We start from the raw sequence: 26,436 nt of genomic DNA on the forward strand, positions 1-26,436 counted from the left end.
ATGAACGATGTGACATAACCTTTGGACAAATGCATATGCTTGTCCGAGAATACTTCCATTTAGAACTGGCAGGAGCCTTTACATCTTGTATAAAACTGTATCATTTGTTTGTTTATACCAACACTAATGGCCATCAGACTGCTAAAATTGCCTTGCATGGGAAAGCAAAAAGCAAGAACAGAGTGATTAGTGAGCATGGAAAGGATAGGACAAGGGCTGGATATTAGGGTAAGATTCAATATCTCAGAATTGATACTAGTTTGTTAAAAATATTTTATAGCAGATCATCCTATATGCTGTTTAGTGTACCATCAAGTTGTTTCCAAAATGGAAACCCTAAAGTGAACTTATCAGAGGGTTTTCTTGACAAGTTTCTTTAGAGAAGTTTGCCATTTCACCTCCCTGAGGCTGAGAGCATGTGACTTCCCAAGGTCAGGGTTTACATGGCCAAGCGGAACCTGAACCCTGGTCTCAGAGTCATAGTGCAGTGCTCAAACCAACAACCTTCTAATCTCTATAGCTCTTCTTTCTGCCCTCGCTCTCCATATCTCAATCTCTCTCTCCTCTATAGGCTCCTTCCCTTCAGACTTCAAACATGCTCTCATTTCCCCTATTCTGAAAAAACCTTCTCTGACCCTCTTCTTTGTCTAGCTTTCTCTTCTTCCCTTTCTTTCTAAGGTTTGGACGGGTTGTTTATTCTCGCTGTCTTGAATTTCTTGAAGCCAACTCCATTTTGATCCCTTTCAGTCTGGCTTCTGCCCACGGCATTCACAGAGACAGCCCTCACCAAGATCTCAAACAATCTTTTACTGGCCAGGCAAATGGCTTTACTCGTTGTCATCCTCTTGATCCGTCTGCAGCCTTGACACTGTTGATCACTCGCTTCATGATAACTTTCTGACCTTGGGTTCTCAGACTCTGTTCTCGACTGGTTTCGATCTTATTTTGTCTGGCAGATCTTTTGCAGTGGTGCTGGCGGTCAGACTTCTTCTCCTGTTCCCTTATCTGTTGGAGTTCCCCAGGCTCTGTTCCGGGTCCCCTTCTGTTTTCTCTCTACACACCTGCCTTAGGTAAACTCATTAGCTCTTTTGGTTTTTCCTACCATCTTATGCCAATGACACCCAGTTGTATTTTTCCACCCCCGACCTTTCTCCAAGGCTTGAACAGCAAGTTTCATCACGTCTCACAGCGTCTCACAGTGGTTGCCCATTGGCGTTGAAGCTCAACAGGTCCAAGACGGAGCTTCTTGTCTTTCCTCCTAAGCCCACCCTTCAACACTCCTTTTCTGTCTTTGTGGACAACATTTGTATTCAACCAGTCCAGCAAGCCCGCAGTCTTGATTTTATCTTTGATTCTTCTCTGTCGTGTATCCCTCAGATCCAGACCACAGCCAAGGCTTGTAGATTCTTCTTGTACAATATTGCTAAAATGCAACCTTATCTCTCCACCTCTACTGCCAAGATCCTGGTCCGTGCCCTAGTGGTCTCACGACTTGATTACTGTAACGTCCTCCTGGCTAGGCTTCCTCTTTCTCACCTCCGTCCTTTAATCTCTGTCCAGCATTCAACTGCACACATTATCACTTCCACCCACCGCTCTGACCACATCTCTCCTGCGTTGGCATCCCTTCACTGGCTCCACCTCCCTTTCCTCATTCAGTATAAGCTCTTGCTGTCGACATTTAAAGCCCTCCATGGGCTGGCCCCTCCTTACTTATCAGACCTTCTTTCTCCTCACCTTCCCACCAGGGCCCTCTGTTCTGTTAGTCAAGGTCTGCTGTCCCAGCCCAGGATTTCCTGTCGGATTTGCCCCTTTTCACTCGCTGCCCCTCACTCCTGGAACCTTCTTCCCCCACGAACAAGGGCCATCACTTCTTTAACCAGCTTCAAAACAGAGTTGAAGACCATCCTGTTCAGAGAAGCATTCCCAGGCACTGCATAATTGTCGCTTGCTATGTGATGTTCTTTTGGTGCCTGTTTTATCGAACCATTTCCTGTATTGCTATGTACTTTATATGTATTAGCCTACTAGCCCCACCACTTTTCCCTTCTCCTTTTATGTCATGTCTTTTTAGATTGTAAGCCTGAGGGCAGGGAACCATCTAATTAAAAAGATTGTATGTACAACGCTGTGTACATTTACAGCGCTTTATAAATAAAGGTTAATAATAATAATAATAATAATAATAATAATAATAATAATAATAATAATACACCATGCTGGCTAACCAGTCCTATATATGTTTATCCATTGACTAAGTGAAGCTTTCTCCAGGTAAGCATATATAGGATTGAAGCCTTACTTAGGGACCATATATCATTCTTCAAAAACCCGAAAAATTACTGCAGTTACTTCTAGGGGACTCTGGGGCACTAAAATCCAAAGAAACTACTTACATTTTTGTTATGGTGTACCTTCAAGAGTTTTCTGATATATGGTGATGGTAAGGCAAACCTATCTTAACATTTTCTTGGCAAGATTTGTACAGAGAGGGTTTGCCATTGTGGCTGAAAGAGTGTGACTGGTCCAAGGTCACCTAGTGGGTTTCCATGGCCATGCAAGGATTTCAACCTGGTCCCCCACAGTCCTAGCCCAACACTCTAACTGCTACACCACACTGGCTCCTACTTGCATACTGCTACTTGTATACGGCTATAATTATGATAAATCTGTCTTCTTCCTCTATGAAAATATAATTGTTTTCAATATGATTGGGGAAATCTGTTTGCTTTCTTTCCTCTTTACACAACAGGGGGAAAAATAACTCAACAAAACATTCTTGTTTGACTAGCGTCAGTATGGGCAAGGGAGAAAGGTCATGAGAACTAACCTAAACTAAGGCCTTTTTCCTAGATTATATGAACCACTGGAATGGAAAGATGTATTAAAATGAGATGTGGGAGCCTTCGGAGAAATAATTTACGTAACAGACATTATTATTATTATTATCACCATCATCATTATTAAACGGAATCCACTAATCTGTTACAAATGAGTGACCTAGAGATATGCATTCTTGACTGCTTCATATTGATAATCTCTACACTGAAAGTCCACCACTCCCCACTTAACTGGGGGCAGCCTCTGTGATCCATGATGGTCTACTCCCCTGTTGATAAGCTGACATTTTCCCACTTTCCCCTGTGAGCTATCTCCAGCAGGTACCCTGCTTCTCCCCGTCGCATTGGAGATCACTCACAGGTAGGTGTGGGAATGTCCAAATTGATAGGAGAACAGAACCCCAATGATCACAGTGGCTGCTGGCTGGTAAATGGAGATTGGGGAAATCAGGTTAGGATTCACTTTGTAGCTACATAACTATAGAAAACACACATTCTTAATTTCCCAAGAGGATTCTGGCTATACATTTTCTCCTCATTTCTTGAATGTATTTTTCTAAGCATCCTGAACTATTGAAATATGAAAGTTATGTTCTCTTGCCATCAGGGACATAGCCAGGATTTTGGGAAGGAGGGGGTCCAGACTAAGTGCCACCATTATAATGGGGCTTGGGTGCAGCGGCGCAGCAGCACACACCATTCATTTTATCTAACGGAGGGGGGGATCCGGACCCCAACAACCCCCCCCCCTTGGCTAAGTCCCTGTTGCCATTAAGCTCTCTTTTTCCTTCATATACAGATGAGGAAAGTTCACCATATATACAGGCAATGGATACTTGTAGTGTTATTGCAATAAGGAGAAATACTTCCCCCTGCAATAACATTAGACAAGGTGATTTTTAAAAATGGTGTAAAAGTAAAGCTGTTCCTATTCAGTTTTGCATCATTCTTTTTGAATCACCTGTTATATGTCTGGGCAATTAATCTGGTCCCATAAGAATAGGGTGATATATTAACATACTAATAAACAAACATAGTTTAACAACAAAAAACTAAACAGGCATAACTGCAAATATGAATTCATAGACATAGCAAGAGTCTGGAAAATCAGTATGCAAAAGAATCCTGAAACCAACTGAACGGCAGAAGTTGGCAGCATGTGCTTTCATAGACTTGAGCCTACTTCCTCAGATACAAATATGAAAACGCACATTGGATCACTAATTAAAAGTTGCAATATAGCCCTTCACATGGTGAGTGGAGTGTTGCTGTTCAGGGTGCCTAGCAGCCTGGAACAGGAAGGGTATAAAGCTGCTCAGGTCTCTTGGGGCTGGAGTTCAGGACTGGAGATATTTTATAGATTCAAAGACTGAATGTGTGGGCTCAGGACTTTCCAGAAGTGGAAATGCTGGTGAATAAAACAAAACATATTCCCAGAACTTGGGAGTAGTGGGCCCCACACCTGTCTTCCCTTTGTTCCTCTTCTGAAACATTCATATTTAGTGTATGTGCAAGACAGAAGGGGATTAATTGCATGGAATACGATATTTAAGATATAAAAAGGGTCAGTACTTACTTTGGGACACTCTGGCAGCGTTCTGCCAAGGGATCTCTGCATGTTTTGAAACAAGGGCTTGTGCAAACATCATAGCGCCACTCACAGGTAGAGTGGGTTAAAAATTTAAACTTGGTATCTAAAATAGAATTGTGAGAGTTTTATGTTTTGAATAAACATACATATACCAACAAATTCTAGTTTCTCAGATTCTTTAATTCCCAGAATGAGTAGGCATACTTAGATCTCAAACTCCTTGTAATAGCAGTATGTTTGCTATTTATCCTTCTGTCCTTTAAGTAATTTAACAAATGACATAGTCCCCAAATAAAATAAGCAATAAGGCACTCTCTTAATCTTAGGCTGGTATCATACATTAGATGGCAGCATGTTTATCAGTAAATAATACTTCCTTGTGGTGGGAGGTCTGAAGAAATGTTGCAATTTATACTGTGGATATGTTTCATTGTTTAAAATAAACAAACCAATCTCCCTATCAGTTGTTCCAGGAAAGTCATCACTAGTGGCTACTTACAGTATGATCTATATTGATCACAAATATTATAGCACACAGAGAACCCTTGAAGCAATCAGCAAAGACAACACAGCTTAAGATGTTTAAATATTTGAAGGAAAGTCATACTGAGGAGGGAACGAGCTTGTTTTCTGCTGCTCCAGAGAACAAGACCCGGAACTATGGATGCAAACTACAGGAAAAGAGATTCCACCTAAACATTAGGAGGACCTTTGTGACAGTTAGGGCTGTTCGACAGTGGAACACACTCCCTCGGAGTGTAGTGGAGTCCCCTTCCTTGGAGGTCTTTAAACAGAGGCTGGATGGCCATCTGTCGGGGATGCACTGATTGAGAGTTCCTGCATGGCAGGGGGTTGCACTGGATGGCCCTTGCGGTCTCTTCCAACTCCACAATTCTATAATTCTATGATGAAAAGTCTGGGAGAATGTAAAGGTCTTTGCCTGGCACTAAAATGGCACCAAAATAGGTACCATGTGAACTCTCTTGAAGAAAGGATTCCACCACCATAGGACCACTACTGAGAAGACCCTTTTTGCTGGTAGCAGCACACATTCAATAGAAGTAGTAAGTTAGAGAAGGGCCCTGGGAAAAGATTCTGGTGCACGGTTATGCACACTCCATGCAGTTTACACTACTTCTGATAAATACTTCAGGTAGCTTGGTTCCAAGCTTTAAATTTCTGCAGAGCTTTTTAGCTTAGAATTGCTTTAAACTGAATCTAGAAATGAAGGTAGAGGATGATCATAAACTGTCTTAGTTTACAGTATTGTGTCATTATTTTAGCAGTGCCTTTAAAACTAGATAACTTCTGTTATTAAAATACTGTTTGCATTTATGTATAATACAGACTCAGAGCTAAACTTAATAAATCTCTTCAAAATGTAGAAAATACCAACCAACTTTAGATGCTGTTAAGTGGATGTATGAAAAATATAGCAAAAAAAAAAGTGAAATCTTTTGTTATGTCTTTGGATTTATTGTATTTTGCATATAAAGAGTCCACCCAATAAAGTTGGGTTGAGAAACAAAACTCCAAATTCAACATTTCAAATGTTGTTGTCTTTTTCTCCAGATTTTATCATGAAAACACTTAAGGTTTATTTTTAGAATGTATTTTGCTAGTTTCTAAAGGAAAAGTAACATACAACTTCAATTTACTAAAACAACTAGAAGAAAGGCTAGCATGGGTAATACACACACACACACACACATATATACTTCTCTACATCCCAGTGCTTACATGTATATTTGATGTTTTCACTACGAGTATTTGTCTCATTCACAAGATTATTACCTGAAAGTTCTGTTTATCTGATATTGTGCAGTCTACCTGCCTCCCTTGTGCATGATGCTGATAATGCCAACTGTTGAATGTAACCTAAACACTGACAATCAGACACTGTTTTCCATTGCATCTGGTGACAGCTGTCTAGCTTAAGGGGGACAGAGTTGTATGTATGGCAGAAGTGGCTCTGTCCTATAAGACCTTGTAACTTCTTCGCATCCAGCGTATAGTACTGAGCAAAGCCTGGATCATTCAGGTCATATAACACTGTTGTAGATCTAAAACTGGAAGAAGCAACCACTGTTTGCAATGACTGCAGAAAACATTGGAAAATGGTGGGAAATCTTGGGACTTCTCAACACCTCATAAGACAGATGCACAACTGACCATGAGTTTCCATGGATGCCCTCAAATTGCACTTTGCTGAACAAGGTTATGGTTATGTCTCTGGGTGATCCAACACAGAGTTCTTTTATGTTTGTCTCAGTTGGAAGGAATGTTTTCATGTTACAAACACAGCAACTTAGGTTGCTGCTACTATTTATTTATAGTATACAGCAATCCCAGCTGAGTTTCAAGTGCCTATGAAAGAATTCACTTTCTTCACATATGAAAGTACAACAGTTTAACTTCTGGACTCCCTGTCTGATGATAGCCTGTTTAGAGGGTGACACAGAGAATTCTATACACAATGCAATATACATGGGACCTAGAAGGATACAGAGATCCCTAAGAATTACAGAATAAATATTTTGTGGTCTCATGAAAAGCCACTTTAAAAACATGCAAAAAACAAATTTATGGGATCACATTATACCATAACAAGCAAGAAAGCATAGCTTTCAAAACATACCATTTCAGAATGCTAGCACCTGTACAGGTCAGCTCCCCATGAATATCAAATACAGGAAAGAGCCTCTTTCAAACCCCATCTCACCAGCCCAAACTCACTGATCCCATCTCATAATGTAGCCAATTGCAACAACTGTTCAGTAAATGCTGTGGCAAGTTTCCAGTCTAAAGTGGCAGGCATCTCTTCCGTTCTCATACACAAAAGGGTACCAACTCATGGGTACCAGCTTACTTGTTGCTTTATACATGATTCAAAGGGCTTGTTTGGGGTTTGTTTTGATTACTCACTTAACCATAAATCTGGCATGATGCCATCAGACTTCCCTTTCTCAAACTTTTTCTTGAAATGGGAGGGAAAAGATGATGTTGTGGAGGCTATGTGACAGTGGAGGATTCAACATTAAAATCTCCTTTCAGTTTGGGAAGCACAAGATCATCGCCATTTCTAATGTGAACTACAATTTGCAAGTGAAAGTTTGGGGAATTTGAGACAGCATAGTTGAAGTAGAACTATCCTTTGCTCATCAGTGAGGAAATGGCATTTGGCATATTCTCCATGGTATACCCTCTTTCTATTATTAGTTTGCATGTCCCCTGGGGCAATGCATTGGAAGCCAGTTCCACAACTGAGTCACACCTCAAATGTATCCCAGGCAAAAAACAAGTTTTGTCACTATAAGTGGAATCCCCTAACTAGAACATTTAAAACTGATGGGCAAACAATAATGAAATTCCTATATAGATGAAAGTCATTTGGAATAAAATAAATGCAATCTTTTACAGCTGTCTCTTCCTCTTGATCATGGCATTAATTTGCATCAATTTTCTTATAAGCAGTATAATTTCAACTTATGCTAAAAAAATTAAAGTATCATATTTTACTCAGAACAGCTATCTACTGATGGGATGTGGCTCAGTGGTAGCCCTATGATCTACCTGCAAAAAGTCCCAGATTGAATGCCTGGCATCTTGAAATACCTTAGGAAGCATAACTAGGTAAGTTCCTTTGTTACAAAGTGGTATAACAATGCCATTATTAGCATACACATACCTCTGTTTAAAAAGCCTGATAAAGATGCTCCTTTCTGCAAACTCAGCCCCTGCCCAATTTTCCCTCTCATCCTCTGACTATCTGGAATTTCTTAGCAGCTTCAGCATTAGGATGGTGTTTGTTGGAAAATTTCAGTATTCTCTCTTCCGTCATTCTTTGCCATTTAGAATAAGTGGGATTTAATAATAATAACAACAACAACAACAACAACAACTTTATTACAGCCATTTGGCCAGCACAAATAAGTGGGATTTTAGAACCAGTGAGAATGTCCTGCATGCAAAATCCTGCTATCTCTCCTCATTTAAAACCTCCCATTTGCTCAGTACTAGGATTGAATTACATGGTAATAAATACCTTTTGTAACCCACTAAACAAATCATGTGAATCAGGTAAGTTCCTTTTACATAAATAGGTTTTTCTCTCCCTGTTGGGTTGCTATTTCCCTCCTCCCAAATAGGAAAGATGATGAAGCCAAAAGCTTTTTTCTTTTCCTAATCTATTCATTAGCTAACATATTCAAGGGTAGCCATGTTGTACAAATAGCAAAATACAATAACACCCAAAATCCACAAAACAGTGATAATTTATTTGGCCAAATAAAGGTATCACTGTTTTATTCATTAACCAGTTATGATGTAGGCTTCCTCATGCGTATGTAGATTCAGCCATCAGTAAACTTTTCATTAATTGTTTGGTTTTTGATTCAGTTTCAGTTCTCAGAGAAGCAGTGGCAGATTGAGACACTTTGCAAATTTTTCATTACTCTGAAAATGGAGGCTAATCTCTAGCAAGATTAGCTATGATTTTTAAATACATTTAATTTTTTGGGGAGAAAATGTAATTCTTATTTAGCAATCTACTGTAGTCTACCATATTTCTGAAATTGTCATGGTAGTAGCAACTGCTCTGAAAATCCATGCCTGAGCATCAAAACAGAGAGAAAATGGGGAAGAAGATAAACCTAAATGTATTTATATGTGCCTAGTTTCATGGATTAAAATTAAAATTTGGTGTGATTTGATGGTTTTAATAAAGTTTAAGAAAAATGTTAAAAGAATTTTAACATTTAAATTTTAAAATTTGTTTTGTTAAAAAAAACTTTCTCCTCCCATTGAGCCTTACCCCGCTCACACCTTCTCTTCAGTGTTTTAAAGGGATGCAGGCAAACACTACAGCCCATTTCTGCCAAAAAAACAGATGTTTCGGGAGCAGTGGTGTCACCCCTCCTGAAGGTGTCACCTGGTGCAACCCACACTTCACACATCCTCCTGATAATGCGCCTGCACTATAAGACATTGTGATGTAAATTATTAAAATTGGAGGTTTTCAGGTCAGAAATAATGTGACTTGGTTTCTATACATGGAAACTCCACAGCAGGCCTATCTGTATATAAGGGCATTTAAGAAATGCTCAAGAAATGGTATCTAGGAATATGCAGGACACCAAGAAAGAGGTCACAGTCTCATTTCTTACAGCGTGTGTCAGTCACTCATGTGCCTTATGGCATTTACACAGTCCCTTACGAACAGTGTGAGCACAACTAACAACTTACAAGTCTAGGCTCCCTGTTTACTGGGGTCCCTATTTTTGCTCCTATGTCATTGATAAAGAGGGAAGATGATGCCCAGCTCATCTAGGCCTCATGGTAGACCAGTGTAGTGGCTACTACAGCATGCTGAGAACTTCCTATTCATGAGAATCAACTGACATTGCCAGCTTGCTCACCAGGGGGCAACAGGGTAGATGTAGGCTGGGTGGACCTTGGAAGGCTGTTTCCATCCAGCCTTATGGTCCATCCAGCTTGCATATAAAGATGGCTTGCCACATTCTCTGTATTCTTTCTCAACATGGAGATTCCCAGAAGCATTTATGTGAAATCAGAGAAATCTCTCCTCATTGTTTTTGCAATTTTATGCTAGTTGGGAAACTTTTTAGCTGTTATTTTAACTGTTGTAAGATTTTGTATTTTCTGTATTTTAATTTTGTTGTATATTGATTGTATTGTGCTTTTGGCTGTTGTGACCCGCCTTGATCCCAGGAAAGGCGGGCTAAAAATAAAGCTTTTATTATTTATTATTATTTAGATGCTGCAAACTAGGTGTGTGGTATAGTGGTTTGAATGCTGGGCTACGACTTTGGAGACCAGGGTTCAGTTTCCCACTCAGCCACGAAACTCACTGGGTAACCTTGAGCAAGTCACATGCTCTCAGCCTCAGGAGAAGGCAATGGTAAACCTCCTCTGAACAAATCTTGGTAGGGTCACCTTAGGGTCACCATAAGTAAAAAAATGACTTTAAAGCACACAGCAACAACAAAAATAGCTTTCTATCTCTTATATCAGAAGAAGCTATTCTAAAATTAAAGGCATATTTTAGAAAGCAAACACTCTAGGGCACAGGTTCTGATTGAGTCAGTCTTCCCCAATGTCTCAAAATACCCTGAGCAACTTCCCGATAAACTCTATTGAGTCTCTAAATATTGGCAAATTGCTGGTGCAGTGTCCACGTGTAATCTAAGAGTATGTAAATGGCAGAGATGCAGTTTCCAGAAATTTTAAAATTATGCAAGTCTGAAATTTATCAGAGGACAATAATGCAGCGAATTGATTTACACTGAGGTTAGGGGAACATTCTGACATGATATCACCATTCACAAGGAAGTGTGACACCCACTCACATGACACTTGGATGGTTGCTATTGCTGATGAGCTTTAAATGGCATAGCAATGCCAAAAAGGCCCTTATAGCACCACCTACTGGCATCTAACAGGACTAACTGAAAGAAAGAAGTTGGCAACAAATAGTTTATGAAAGCTCACGCTGCCAACTTTTCTTTCAGTTAGTCTCCTATTCTCCTATCCCTGTAATGGAGACAGTCCCAGACTATATGGTCTATATGGGCTACAGTATCCAGAACCCCACATACTTCCCAAAATCCATTCCTGCCCATCCAATAATGAAAAGATTACTACATGCTGCATAGTTCCCTATGGACACCCAGTTAGAAAACTGCTGTGGTTAAAAATGGTAAACTTGATTTAGCGGCAGCTGAGCAGCAGCAACAGGAGCAGCAAGCATATACTCCACAGGTATAAAGCAGAAGACTGAGCTTCTGGTAAATAAACAGGATATATAGGAAGGTAAACAGAAACTTACTTTCTTGTTACATCTAGGTTCTACAAAAAATAACTAATCAGTATAGAAAAACCTATACCTGGTAGAAGAGTCCCTAGAGCTGACTCTCATGAGTGTAAGTAAGAAAAATCATCTTAGAAGAGACAGCCTTGTGGCTAGCCCATGCTGGCAAAAGCTGACAGAGAAGAAACCAAACAAAAAGCAATAAACTTTCTTAATCCCCTGGAAGAAGAGAGGAATGAGAAGTGACCTCTTACAGTGTCACACTGACCAAATGACCATAGATGTCATCAGTGCATCCTTTGAGAAAAACAGACTCTTCTCCAAAAAGAACATAGAGCTACAATCAAGCTTTGATGTCAATACTCCAAAACACTCAAAAGAGACAAACTTCCTGGATGGCTTGCTGCTCCCATAACTGTTCTGGTTTCTAACACTTCTAGCTTTGGGTAAGTCTAGTATTGTTATTGTCAGACCTGGCAACCATTCCACCTTAATGGGTTTTCACTGCAGCAATATTCCAGTGCTCAGGTAACCAAAAATTGAAACCAGGGTCCTTTTAAAATAAATCAAGAAAATTTGAATATGTGTATGTGCCTTCAAATTGATTGTCAGTTTATGACAAACCCATGAATTTCATTGTGTTTTCTAAGGCAAGGGATATTTAGAGGTGGTTTTACCAGCTCCTTTGAAATATACCACACTACACTACACTACACTCTTATAGTGCTGCTATTCCACTTTTACTACTCTAGCTGCCTCCTGTTGCATTTTGTAGTTCAGTGAGGCCTAAAAGCTCTCTGTCTGAGAATTCCAAATGCTCCTCTTTAAACTGCAAATCCCAGAATGCAATAGGAGGCAGCCAGAGCAATTAAAGTGGAATAGCAGCACTATAAGAGTGTAGTGCAGTGATCTAGATAGTCTGTGGCACCTGATATTCACTGACATCTAAGTATTAACCAGGGCTGACTCTGTTTAGCTTCCAAGATAGGTCGGGATCTAGTGCCTTTATAGTGTTAATATGGTTGGCTCTGGTTGTTTGTATTCACATTGTGATATATTTCATAGTGGTCAATCTGGAAAGAAGGCAAAACTTCAACTGATGGAAGTTTGCCGATGGAAAGCAAGCTGGTGGCAGCCAGTCAAATTGAAGGCTGGGAATGAAAAATAGTTTTGGTGACTGTTAGAATCAGATAGGGTTGAGCTGAGTGCTGAGAGGGATAGTTATAGTGAGGGTTCCAGAGAAGGACATTTACTGTGAGGTGTCTAGATAGAAACTGAGTGTTGAAGTCCAGGAGTGGGGGACTTAACACTTGTGAAGAACTCCAAGTGAGGGAGTAATAGTGAAGAGATATCCTGAAGGATACAGATAGCCATAGTGGCGGATTTAATCATTAGAGTCAAGGAAAGTAAGCCAGAAGAAGGACTGTGGGAGGGTCCTTGGCAACAGTAACTCTTATTCTCTGAGAAGAGTGGTGTAAAGGAAACTGTCATTATAACAAAGTTGAAACTAAGAAAGTAAAACTCTCAGGTGAAACAAATAACACAAATACATGTAGAAACAAATATCTTATTCACAGACGGGGAGAAAGGGGTGGTGAGACGCCCCCCCCCTTTTCTGCCTCTGAAGGAGGCCATAGCAACCAAACAGCGCAGCCTCCGTGAGGCATAAAAAGAACCCGCTCCTGACAGGTTCTTTTTAGGGCACATGCAGGATGCCACTGGAGCCCTCACGTACACCAACAGATGATGTATGCATGGTGCAGCACTGTTTGGACGCTGTGCCGCACATACATCGTCATGGCGGCCCCTGTGTGGATGAGGATGAGTCATGATGGTGCCTGGACAGCACAGTAGGGCTCAGGAGCATGCAGACGCTCCGTTCTCCCAAACCCTAAAATCGGCCCCAGACTGGTGCATAGCACCAGTCTGTACTGAGGCTCTGTATCATTGTTTGAAACATCTGCTAAATAAAGTTATGTTATTATTTTAGTAAAAGCTTGTCTGCAGCTTGATTGAATATCCACACTTCTAACAGTCAGTATATTTTACAGCATAGTTAAATTACATTTATGCAAGAGTGATGAAGTTTCACAAACAGATTTGAAGTTACAAGAAAAGTAAAGTGACTTAAGTAAGGTCAACGATAAGAAATAGTGTCACAGTATAACTCCCTGTTAATATTTCTTCCATCTGAAGAAGCTGTTGAAAACAAGTACAAGTATAGAAGAGTGGCCAAATTAAAGGATTCAGGAGTGGGAAATGAAACAGAGAGAAATAGTTATGATAGAAGAAAAGAGAGCGCTCTTCTCTCTCAGAACAAATAGTACTTGTTCAATTATTTGGTTCTCTTATACAGGAATAGATATTGGTCCCAATTCTTCTGAGTTTAAACAGCAATACAGGAGGCCCTTCATATCTATGGTTTTCACCATCCGCAGATTCTACTATCCTCAGCCTGAAAATCCATAAAACAAACCTTAATTTTGCCATTTTCTATAAGGGACATTGTTTTACTATACCATTATACATAATGGGATTTGAGCATCCACACACTTTGGTATCTGTGGAGGGTCCTGGACTCAAATCCCAGAGAATACCAAGGTCCCACTATATACAGTTCCAATCACAAATTTCTGGTCAGGTGGTTGCCATGAAAAATACTACTGGCATAGAAGCTTTTAAGAAGATTGAGAAAATCAGGTATTTTAAAATTATAGAATACATACTGGTATACATACTAACAAACTGGGCAACTTCATATGAAGTTCGGCAAACAATAATCTACTATAGAGGTCCTTGATCCTTAAAATCTGTTTAGATATGTCCACAGAACACCAGAAGATTCATCAAGACATTTTTGGCCAAGAGAGTTTAAAGGGTCTATTATACTACACCCAATATTTATATTCAGGAATAGCAGTTCCCAGTTGGAAAAGTTCTGATCTAATATGCAAAGCATTCATGATAGTCAGCAGGAAACACAATCTGCCTTTCCCTCTGCACTCTAGAACTGGTGTAACTTTTCCATTAACTTAAACAAATGCTGCTATATTTTTAGACCGTGTAATTACCCTGCATCAGCAAGCCAGGCCTTGTGAAAGAACACTGGAGAAAGATTCAAGCCCTATGCTTCTTTGCTTATAAAACTCTGAAACCCAAATCCTCGGATGTGGTGATTAATGAAATGCCTCATGACCATTTGATATGATCCCACTTGCTGAGGTAAATTGTTTTAGTTTTCCACTGACATAGATAGGATTCTTTGGCATGACTGGAAGGCGAGGACTTCACACTTTAAAAAAGATACATCATTCTCTGCTAATGCATGCCTATTACAGTTATTAACCTCTTCTTTCCCCCTTAAAGTTGAAAGAGAATGACATTTGTGTTTTAGTTCAAACCTTGGACCATATCTGCAAACTTTTATATCATGTGAACTGTACTGACAACAGCATTAACTCCATGTGTTCTGCTATTCAATAGCAGTTTGATTAAAGACACTGTTAAGCAAAAACAAGCATTTGGCAATGACAAAGTGAGATGTTATTTACCTTGATGGTCCATTATTGACCCCACAGAAAGATACAGTTGGCCCTTCTTATACATTGATTTTTATACACGGATTCAAGCATCCACAGTTTGAAAATATTCAAAAAAAAGTATAAATTTCAAATATCAAACCTTGATTTTCCATTTTTTATAAGAGACACAATTTTGCTATGTCATTATATTTAATGGGACTTGAGCATACACGGATTTTGTTATACACGGGGGATCTTGGAACCAAACCCCAGTGTATAACATGGGTCCACTGTACTTTCTTCTAAGAGCAGGTTAACTCTAATTACTGCCAATGCCAGGTAAGGAGTCATATCGGATCTTCAAGGCAAGATCACATAACACCGGTACTAAAATCTCTCCACTGGCTGCCAATTAGCTTCCGGGCCCAATACAAAGTGTTGGTCATTACCTTTAAAGCCCTACATGGCTTGGGCCCAAGTTACCTGAAGGAATGCCTCTCCCTACACAATCTGCCCTGCACTCTTAGAACTACAGGGAAGCTTTTACTAGAGCTCCCCAGAGTAAGATTAAAATCAACCCACCAATATGGGTTATGGCCCCTTCATATTGGAATAACCTCCCAGAGGAGATACGGTGTATCCCTACATTAGAAATTTTTAAGAAGGTGCTAAAAACCTACCTTTTTCAATTGGCATTCCCTTCCAATTCATTATAAAGTATATACTATAGAAATTCAATCAAGCCCAAATTATGTTATGACTGATATTGTATGTTGCTAGATCGATAATATTTTTATAGATTGTTTTAACAAATTATTTTATATTATGGTGATTATATCTTAAATTGTAAATTGTAAATGTTTATACCGTTCTCTGTTTTATATTTTGTTGGAATCCCGCTTCGATCTTGGGAGAAGCGGGAAATACAAATAAAACGTATTATTTATTATTATTATATCACTTTAAAGTCTACTTTAACCTACTGAACGCTAGACCTTCCGTTCATTCTGTAGCCAAGGACATAGAAGAATACAGGCCATATGCAGGAAAGGAAGGGGCAGGAAAAAAGAACAAGCTATTAAATTAATGATCGTCTCGGAAGAGCGGTATATAAATAAAGCATATTATTATTATTATTATTATTATTATTATTATTATTAATGAAGGCTAAACAGATAGACACACAGTGATAGCAACAAAACTGAGAAGTAAACCAAAGCAATGTTCAGTCATCAGCCTCATGCAGTGTATATCTGAATGTCTTCTTGTCTGAGATCTAGCATGGACCTCCACAGTAGGTCAGCAGAAAGGTGACATTCATAAATGGGAAGTTCAGTACTCATTTAAAGGGAATGCAAACAAGATCCTCATGGCTGAATCTATTAGGAAGCCATTTGCTGCATCACACACTTGCCAAAAAGTACATGAGCAGAAGCAGTATTTAGTGAAAGTGGGTGTTTTAACCCAGGTGGTTTCTCTACAAATATCAACTAAAAGGAGTGTTAGTGGAAAGAGATGTAATTAATGGTGAAAGATAAAGTTTCCCAAATATGCCCAAGTGTTTGATGACAGAATCATAGATTTGGAAGAGACCACAAGGACCACTCAGTCCAACCCCCTGTCATGCAGGAAATCTCAGTTAAAGCATTCCTGACAAATGGCCATCCAACTCTGTTTAAAGGCTTCCAAAGAAGGAGACTCCATCACACTCCTTACTGTCAGAAAGTTCCTCTTAATGTTGGGGTGGAATCTCTTTTCCTCAAGCTCGCACCCATTGTTCCGGGTCCTTGTTTCTGGAGCAGCAGAAAACAAGCTTGCTCCCTCCTCAATATGACATCCCTTCAAATATTAAACAGGCCTATCATATCACCTCTTAACCTTCTCTTCTCCAGGCTAAACATCCCCAGCTCATAGGGCATGGTTTCCAGACCCTTCACCATTTTAGTCGCTCTCCTTTGGACAAGCTCCAGTTTCTTCACATCCTTTTTAAACTGTGATGCCCAGAACTGGACACAATATTCCAGGTGGGGCCTGACCAAAGTAGAATAGAGTGTCACTATTACTTCCCTTGATCTAGACACTATACTTCTATTGATGCAGCCTAAAATCGCATTGGCCTTTTTAGCTGCCACATCACACTGTTGACTCATGTTCAACTTATGGTCTACTTGGACTCCTAGATCCCTTTCACATGTAGTCTTGTTCAGCCAGGTGTCGCCCATCCTATATCTGTGCATTTCATTTTTCTGGCCTAAGTGCAGTACCTTACATTTCTCCGTGTTGAAATTCATTTTGTTAGCTTTGGCCCAGCTTTCTAATCTATTAAGGTCATTTTGAATTTTGATCCTGTCCTCTGGGCTATTAGCTACTCCTCCTAGTTTGGTGTCATCTGCAAATTTGATAAGTATGCCCCCAATTCTGACATCCAAGTCAATGATAAAGATGTTCCCAGGTTGATGCAACAGCTAGGAGTGCCTGTTATCAGCTTCGGCTGATACGCCAGCTGTTAATGTTGAATAGCACTGGGCCCAGGACAGAACCTTGTGGGACCCCACTGGTCACTATTCTCCAGGATGAAAATGAGCCATTGTTGAGCACCCTTTGGCTTTGGTCAGTCAACCAATTACAGTTACCTTGTCTAACCCACATTTTACAAGCTTGTTTACAAAAATGTCATGGGGAACCTTGTCAAAAGCCTTACTGAAATCAAGATATACTATATCCACAGCATTCCCTTCATCTACCAAGCTGGTAATTTTATCAAAAAAAGAGATTAGATTTGTCTGGCATGACTTGTTTCTCTTATTTTGTGATTATAGAATTGCCTTCTAGATGTTCACAGACTCTCTGTTTAATGATCTGCTCTAGAATCTTTCCTGGTATGGATGTCAGACTAACTGGACGATAATTGTTGGGATCCTCTTTCCCTCCCTTTTTGAAGACGGGCTACGACTTCCAAAATAATTTTTACTGCCGCTGCCCCTAAAATGTGGAATGGCCTGAGAGAAGAGATCTGTCTTATCACCACCTTAGATGCCTTTAAGAAGTCAGTCAAGATGGAGCTCTTCTGGTTGTCTTGTCCACCCGATCTTGTTTAGGATATCTATCCATTAATCTCCGATGATGATTCTGTGCAACTCTACTGCTATAGAACTGTGTGCTATGATAAACCAGCTTTTAACTGATATTACTATTGTTGACATAAACTATTGGGAGAAATCATCCAGAGACATGGAGCACGGTGTTATCAGTATGCTCATGACACCCAAATCCATTTTTCTATGTCTCCAACTGTTGCAGTGACCAAGGATGGCGTCTCTCCTCTAAATGCCTGTCTTGAGTTGGTAATGGGCTGGATGAGGGTAAACAAACTCAAGCTGAATCCAGAGAAAACGGAGGTGCTCACAATAGGTACTCTTGGTCCAGGTACGGAGATTTACCAACCAGTCCTGGACGAGGTCACACTTCCCCTAAAGGACGAAGTTCACAATTTGGGAGTACTCCTGGACTCGTCTTTACAGCTGTGATCTCAGGTGGGGGCAATGGCCAGGAGTACTTAGTAACAACTTCGGTTGATACGCCAACTGCATCCCTACCTGGCTCAGAGGGATCTTGAAGCAGTAGTAAACATATTGGTAATCTCTCGTCTTGATTTCTGTGACACGCTCTACATGGGGCTACCTTTGTACCAAGTTCGACAGCCAGATTGGTCACAGGAACATCAAGATCTAACCATATTACTCCAATATTAAGATCTCTTCATTGGCTGCCAATCAGCTTCCGGGCACAATACAAAGTGTTGGTTATTACCTTTAAAGTCCTACATGGCTTGGGCCCGAGTTACTTAAGGGAACGCCTCTCCCTACACAATCCGCCCCGCACTCTTAGGGTTCAAGGAAGAAACTATTGGAACAGATGAAAACTAGACTAACTACAACTTCCCATAAAGCGTTTACAGCCATGGCTCCTAAATTAAGGAACAACTTACTGGAAGAGATCCATCTCATTACCATTTTAGAAGCCTTTAAAAAGGCACTTAAGACGGATCTCTTCCGGCAGGCCTATCCACCAGACCTTTTATAGCTGATTTTATGGAACATTCCCACTCTGACTTGATAGCACAGAAAATTGATGACGATTTGGCCTTTTTAGTGATTGGTAGTAATATTGCTGTTGTTTTACTGACTGTATTTTTAGATAATATTGTATTTTGTATTGTATTGTGGTTTTTATTCATTGCTGTAATCCCACCTCGATCCGCAGGGAGAGGTGGAAAATACAAATAAAAATTATTATTGTTGTTGTTGTTGTTGTATTGGATATTCTTTTTATTGATTGTATTTGTATGTTTTTTTCAGGTTGTACCTCCACCTCGATCCACAGGGAGAGGCAGGGAAATATAAATAAAGTTATTATTATTATTATTATTATTATTATTATTATTAATCCCTCACTGAGCTTCAAACAACACACTTTGATTTGGGGGGTCTGCAGAAAGGGGCTGAGGGCCCACATGCAGCTAACCTTTTCCCATCTCTCATTCATCTTGTTTAGAGTATAGACAATGACCATTTCTGTTTGTTTGCTTGCTTGGTTTTGTTTTCTAAACACAAATAACTTCCAAGAAGAGAGGGGGATAATCAACCCAGGCCTTAAAAAATATATTCTCTGTATTATAACTGAACTTTTACATTGATCATATTTGCTTCTGAGATACAGGCAGATAGTATATCAAATAAATTTGTAACTGCAAAAATGGTCAGAAGGCTCCACTTGCCCAAAAACGTAGAGAACCAAGTTTTGAGATGCATATAGCAGAGTTTTTAGACTAAAGACATGGAACTCTGGTAATAGGCAGGATGATCATACCATCATAATGACTAATGCTCATCCTGAGTGTTATTACAGAGTACTCTGGGATCAGAATGTCAAGAACCTGACATCCACTAGGAAATCCTACACTCAGAGTCATGAAGCAATTATTATTTATTTGCTTCAGAACTGTAACCATCTACAGGAGCTAACAGTTTTTTCTAATGCTGCCTTTGGAAACATGAGGCCTCTGATGGCATGTAGGGACAGATCCCTAAAAATAACAAATTGTTCCTCCTGTTATAAATCTCTATATTTTACAAAACTAAACACAATTATTTTCTGATCTACTGAGAAATAGCCACCTAAAAATGTTCAAACATGAGGATCTCAGATTAACAAGTTTGGAAAGGATTTCCATACAACTTCCCCAAACTTTGTGGGAATGTAGTTTACCAATAGCAGGGGTATCGCTAGGGAGGTGTCAGGAGTACGGACTGCACCAGGTGACACTCTAAGAGAGGGCGACACCAGTGATGCACAAACATCTGCTTTTTGGCAGAAATGGGCTGTGGCTTTCACCTGCGTCCCTTTAAAATGTTGAAAAGATGGTGTAAGTGGAGCAAGACTCCGTGGAAGGCAAAGGAGAGGCCCCAGGTTGCTGTTTTTTTTTAAAAAAATTAACAATTAAATTTAAATTTTTAAAATATTTTTAACCAAATGAAACTATGTACATGTAAATACATTTAGACTATGTGTATGATAGTGCAATTTAAAGGTATAATTTTAATTTTGCTAGTTGTTTATGTCACAACTATTGATACCACTTTCAGTGATATACTGGAATTATGATTTATGAGTCACATTAGTACAAAAAAAAATTCTAAGGATTTTGTATGGTGTGCTATGGGAGGAGATCAATGGGGGGGGGCTGATACCATGAAATTGGATATGTATGTTATATGATTGTGTATTGATAGAGATTGTATTCTTGAATTGTTTTATATTTTTATAACAGTTTTTGTAATGGTTTTCATAGTCTGTAACCCTGCTTCGATCCAATGGGAGAGGCGGGGAAACATAAATAAAATTTATTATTATTATTATTATTATTATTATTATTACATACTGATTTGAATCACAGATTACTTGTACTGGGTACTGACATATCTGTTTGATCTACCTGTGATGGAATATTTCAACTTGCACTGCCTGACAGATACTTGTAGTTAGTTCCCTTCAATACCACCACATGGTCTCTGGGCTACCTATCAAAGTTTGGCCTAGCTGAAATTGTTTGATGTTGGTTTGGTCCTACCTGAAAGATTTATCTTGATGGTGGAGTAAGAGAGGAGACTATTATTTGACTCCTCTATTGGCCAGTGTGGATCCTCATCCACATAGTTCCCATGCTATGTAACATCTTTTTCCTATACTATGTAACATCTATGGAGTTTATCACATTGTCTTTGCTCCTGCGAGAGATGCAGGATGTAACTTTAAGAAACCAGGTCTTTTTGCATTTCCCCATTGCCAGGCAGTACACAGCCCATATGCAACCCGTATGCTGCAGCTTTTCAAGAACGGGAAAATAATCTTCTTGAAATGATGTGGGAGAAGCCCGGGCTGCATATGGACTGCTTACTACCTGGTGACAGGAAAATGCCTTCTTAAAGTTACATCCTGTGTCTATCACAGAAACAAAGGCAATGCAATAATCTCCTGTACTCTAGTAATATCCTGGCAATCAGCCAAAACAATGCTTTTAATGTTTAAAGTCACTGTTTTAACTGTTTTATAACCGTATTTTAGGGTTGTTTTTAGACTGCTTTTTAAAAGTTTTGAAAGAGTATTTTATTGCGTTTTTAAAATGTTTTATCTTTGTCCTGTTGTAATTGTTTTTATTGTTCATCATCTCGGGACCCTGCGTGGGATGGGACACAATATAGAACTAGCAGGAAGGAAGTGAAACTACCTTTTGAATACTGTCTTTTGAAGATGACATTCAGGTACCTCTCTTTTCCATCAGATTTACTGGAAGTATGAGATATATCAGTTGTTACTGAATGGTGTTATATCTCTATATGGGTAACAACCTGAGACTTAGGGACTAATTTAAAGATTGACAAGTTCAACATGCAGCTGCCCCTTTCCTGGCCGGATCAGAGCCACAGCAACCTCATGCCATGGCCCTGATCCAGCCTCTGGAGAACAGAAAAAGGAGCCGCAAAAAGCGGCTCCTTTTTGTGCCCTCCAAAGTGTGTCAGAGCTGCGGCAGCACTGCTCTATGGCACCCCTTTGGAGCTGTGTCATTTGGACACAGTGCTGGAGGTACATCATGATGGCACACACCATGTGGACCAGAGCGTCCAAAATGGCGCCATAGGGGCGGAGTAAGGACAAGCATCATCAGGATGCTGTGTCTCGACTCCACCCACAGGACAGCACTTTCTGCTGGTCTGTATAGGGCCTCAGTCTAGAAAAGATTGATGGGTCTGATTCTGTTGTTTGAAAATGAAGACTTTAAACTGATGTTTAAGAAATAAAAGTGGAAGAAAGAAAGACTAATTTAAAGATGGACAAGTTCAGCATATATGATGGGCATATGTTGATTTTCTCTATGGATAAATTATTCAATCTAGACACAAAATTATCCTGTCGGTCATCTAGTGGTGCGCATGCATGCACACACACTCATACATACACGGGACATAAGACAGACTGAGGAACTTCATTTAATTTTGAAAAAAAACTTTCTGGATCTAAAAGAGGCTATGGGGAATAAAAATCTGGTAAAATTATTCCTCATAGCTCTAAAGGATCTTTCTCATCAATTCGATTTTTAAACCTGGGATTGGGATAGGAATGCACAGGGGTCCCACGAAACTACACATGGTCTGTTGGTGTCACTCTGCCCGTTTATGTTTCAGAAGAAAAGTTTCTCAACTTTTTCTTTTTTTTAGTTCACACAATGATCTCCATGGCATGCAGATTCCAGGGCAATTATGTGGGAGACCTGTTAATGCATGAGGGGCCACAATGAAATTCCAAAAGGAAATACACTGAACCAGTGATGACAACGTAATAATGCACCTCTGTAATTATTGAGCAGTAAGCATATGATTACCTTTTCACAGCCCCAGAGAGTAGAAGTCTACCCAAAGGAGCAATTCCCCAGAATGATCAGAATTTAAGCGCATGCTGAATAGTACCATCAGAGCATAGGTAGCATTTTTAAAAAATCCAATACTAGACAGAAGGCATAGTGATCATGAATCCCTTAGTGATAAGGACTGGTCAGAGAACACAGGTCTATAAGTCTATAGAACGAATCATTGCCTGCCCACAACTATGGATAAGATTAGTTCTTGAACTACTAGTTACCATATCTGTATTGTTCCGATTCTGTTAAACATCATAATCAAATCTGAACACTTTACCACTATGATAATACTTCCCTGGTACAAATGAAAATATCTGAAATTCCTGAATATGTTGTCGAAGGCTTTCATGGCTGGCATCCATAGTTGTTGTTGTTTTTTAATATAATCTTTATTGAAATTATACACCCAAATAAAATCTTAAATATTTACATCCTATTAACATGATATTTAATCTGTCTCTTCATTACTAATTTCCCCCCATCCCCCACCCCTTACATAGCTGCTTTGTGATGACTGATATCTTATTAATAGCACTACCTACTCACGAACCTCTATTAGTTATAGTAGCCTAAACGTAACTTACTCCGTTTAGTTATATATTTTCTGCTTATAAACAAAGACCATGATTTATCTTTTCATAACTCTTAACTATATATAATAAAAGAAGAGAGAGTTATCCTTGAGACCTTACAACCCATTGTTTGTATAGGAGGCCTATTCCCTCTTAAATGAGTCCCCATCTCTTTTTACAATATTTCAGAAATGGTTCCCATGTTTGCTTCTCCAGATTAACATTGTCTCGTAAGTCCATGGTAATTTTATTCATTTCGATTATAACAAAGGATTTTTGTAACCACATGTCAATTGTTGGAGTTTCCTCCGTACGCCAATACTGAGCTATTGACATTCTAGCTGTGGCGAACAGGTACAATACTTGTTTGAGCCGTTTTCTAACTTCCTGGCTGACAACCATACTGAAAAGAAAAAGTTTGGGTTCTAAGTTCATTTTTATATTAAAAATATCTTGAATACTCTTGTGCACAGCATTCCAGAATTTTTTCACTTTAGGACATGACCACCACATGTGGAAGAAACTACCGACCCCCTCCTTACACTTCCAACATTTGGCCTTGTTATTCTTATAAAATTTTTCCCAGTCTAGACGGAGTCAAATACCAACGATGTATCATTTTCATTAAGTTTTCTTTTATATCTGTACAGGTTGAGAAATTAGCATCTTTACCCCAGGCATTTTCCCATTTTTCCAATTCTATCACGTGCCCTATGTCTCTTGCCCATCTTATCATGCATTGTTTAATTTGTTCGGATTCCAGTTCCAATTTTAAACAAATTTTGTATAATCTGGATATTCTCCCTTTCTTATCTTTTTTCTTAATTATTTGCCCAAATTCTGTTTCATCTGACCCGATTTCATATTGTTTTTTATCTGTTCTAAATCTTGCCGAAAACTGATAATATGAAAACCATTGTATTTTGATCCCATCATTCATTTTCGGCATCCATAATTTTATGTGGGTTTTTCGGGCTATGTGGCCATGTGACTCTGCTAGAACATGGCCACATGGCCCGAAAAACCCACAAAAAAACCCTGAATATGTTGATGCTGACATCTTATCAAAATTCCATGGCAACCAGGTATTGACAGGATTATAGAGATGTAAGAAACACTTGTTTGAATATTAACCACCAATAATAGACAACTTCCTTTGTTTCAGAGCAGAATCAGATGCTCTGAAAGTGTAAGATTTCTCACAAACAATTCAGATTTTTTTTTCCTGGGAATCTTGTCCTAGCTCATAATCCTGGTATTTCACATTGCAGGGACGTAGCCAAGCCGGGGGGGGGGGTCTTGGGGTCCGGACCCCCCCCCTTCCATTAGAAAAACGAATGGTGTGTGCTGCTGCGCCGCCGTGCCCAAGCCCCATTATAATGGTGGCACTTAGTCTGAACCTCCCCTTCCTAAAATCCTGGCTACGTCCCTGCACATTGGTTATGCCAAGTACTTGTGCCTTACATAATCTTAACTTCCAGTATCAGCTATGACAGAAAGCTGCTTGAAAAACTCAACCATACCTTCCTAAATGAAACATACCAGAAACAAGAATGTTTTTAACACGGGTGGATGAAAGTAGTCTCATGATCAGAAGACAATAAAGAGAAAGATTCAAATAAAGAATATATTCAGCAAACCCAAAACACTATATGATTTAGTCACACAGTTCGTAATATGTAATCAGTGCCTCATGAGAGTAACAGTTTGGCATTATTATTATTTTTACTACACATGTCTACAAAACATTTGTAGCTGCAACAGGGAAACCAGTGTACTGGGACCTTCAACCAAGGTGAATTTTTTCTTCTCAAATTTGGACTGGATTGGCATGTTTTACCTCTACACCTACCAAAATGTTCCTGATGCAGAAACATGGAGACTTCTTGAGGAATCCACTGTCCTCTGCCTACAAAGAGGCCTGTGGTCTCACAGGAATGGAGACATATTGGATTTCAAAAAAGGAGTCCTTGCTGATATGCAAACAGACTTTAAATTTCCTGGGCTTTGAAAATCTCCCTATTGCCAAATGGCCAGAGAGGATTGGCCAGCCTGCTAAAGATATCCTCCGCATACCATCTTAACTAAGGACAGAAACAACAAAATGCAGGCATCTTACTAACATCTCCATTTTTTCTCCTGTTTCGTATGTAACATGTGTTTGATGAAGAAGCCAGTAGAGCTTCAAAAGCTTGCAACAAGTATATTGGAGAAGTGAGAGCCACCACGTGTGTACTGGACCCTTGCCCTTCTCGGCTCTTGAAATCAGCTAGAGGGGGACTGACCGAGTGGGTAAAGGAAGTGGTGAATGCTTCACTGCAGCAAGGCAAATTTCCATCCTGCCTAAAGGAAGCTGTGGTTAAGCCATTACTGAAAAAGACCTCCCTGGATCCCACCATTCTTGACAACTATCGGCCAGTGTCTAATATTCCATTCCTGGGCAAGGTTCCTGAACGAGTGGTGGCCTCCCAGCTCCAGGAATTTCTAGATGAAACGGATTATCTAGATCCATTTCAATCTGGCTTCAGGCCTGGCTATGGCACAGAGACGGCTTTGGTCGCCTTGGTGGATGACCTTTGCAGGGAACTGGACAGGGGAAGTGTGTCCCTGTTAGTCCTGTTAGATCTCTCAGAGGCTTTCGATACCATCGACCATGGTATCCTTCTGAGCCACCTCTCTGGGATGGGGCTTGGGGGCACTGTTATGCAGTGGCTTCAGTCTTTCTTGGAGGGGCGGACCCAGAAGGTGGTGTTGGGGGACTCCTGTTCGATTCCTTGGCCACTGGCCCCTCAGGGTTCTGTTTTGTCCCCCATGTTGTTTAACATCTACATGAAACCACTGGGAGAGGTCATCCAGAGTTTTGGGGCGCGGTGTCATCAGTATGTAGATGACACCCAACTCTATCTCTCCTTTCCATCTGATTCCAAGGAAGCTGTCCCTGTGCTGAACCAGTGTCTGATGTCAGTAATGGACTGGATGAGGGCAAACAAATTGAAGCTTAATCCAGACAGAGGTGCTCCTGGTCAGTTGTAAGGCAGATCAGGGAATTGGGGCTATGCCTGAGCTGGATGGGGTTACACTGCCCTTGAAATCTCAGGTTCGCAGCTT

General features: G+C 39.9%; 1 protein-coding gene across 1 annotated transcript in view; it reads right to left on the reverse strand.

Annotated features, from left to right (window-relative positions):
• OTOG (otogelin) overlaps nt 1-26,436 on the reverse strand; it is a 165,019-nt gene that overhangs the window by 60,220 nt on the left and 78,363 nt on the right. The window contains exon 34 of the mRNA XM_042459445.1: nt 4,417-4,534. Within this exon, the coding sequence (XP_042315379.1) occupies nt 4,417-4,534 (118 nt within the window). The remainder of the gene's footprint in view (nt 1-4,416; nt 4,535-26,436) is intronic.

Source organism: Sceloporus undulatus, chromosome 1, assembly GCF_019175285.1.
Source record: "Sceloporus undulatus isolate JIND9_A2432 ecotype Alabama chromosome 1, SceUnd_v1.1, whole genome shotgun sequence".
NCBI classification, from domain to species: Eukaryota; Metazoa; Chordata; class Lepidosauria; order Squamata; family Phrynosomatidae; genus Sceloporus; species Sceloporus undulatus.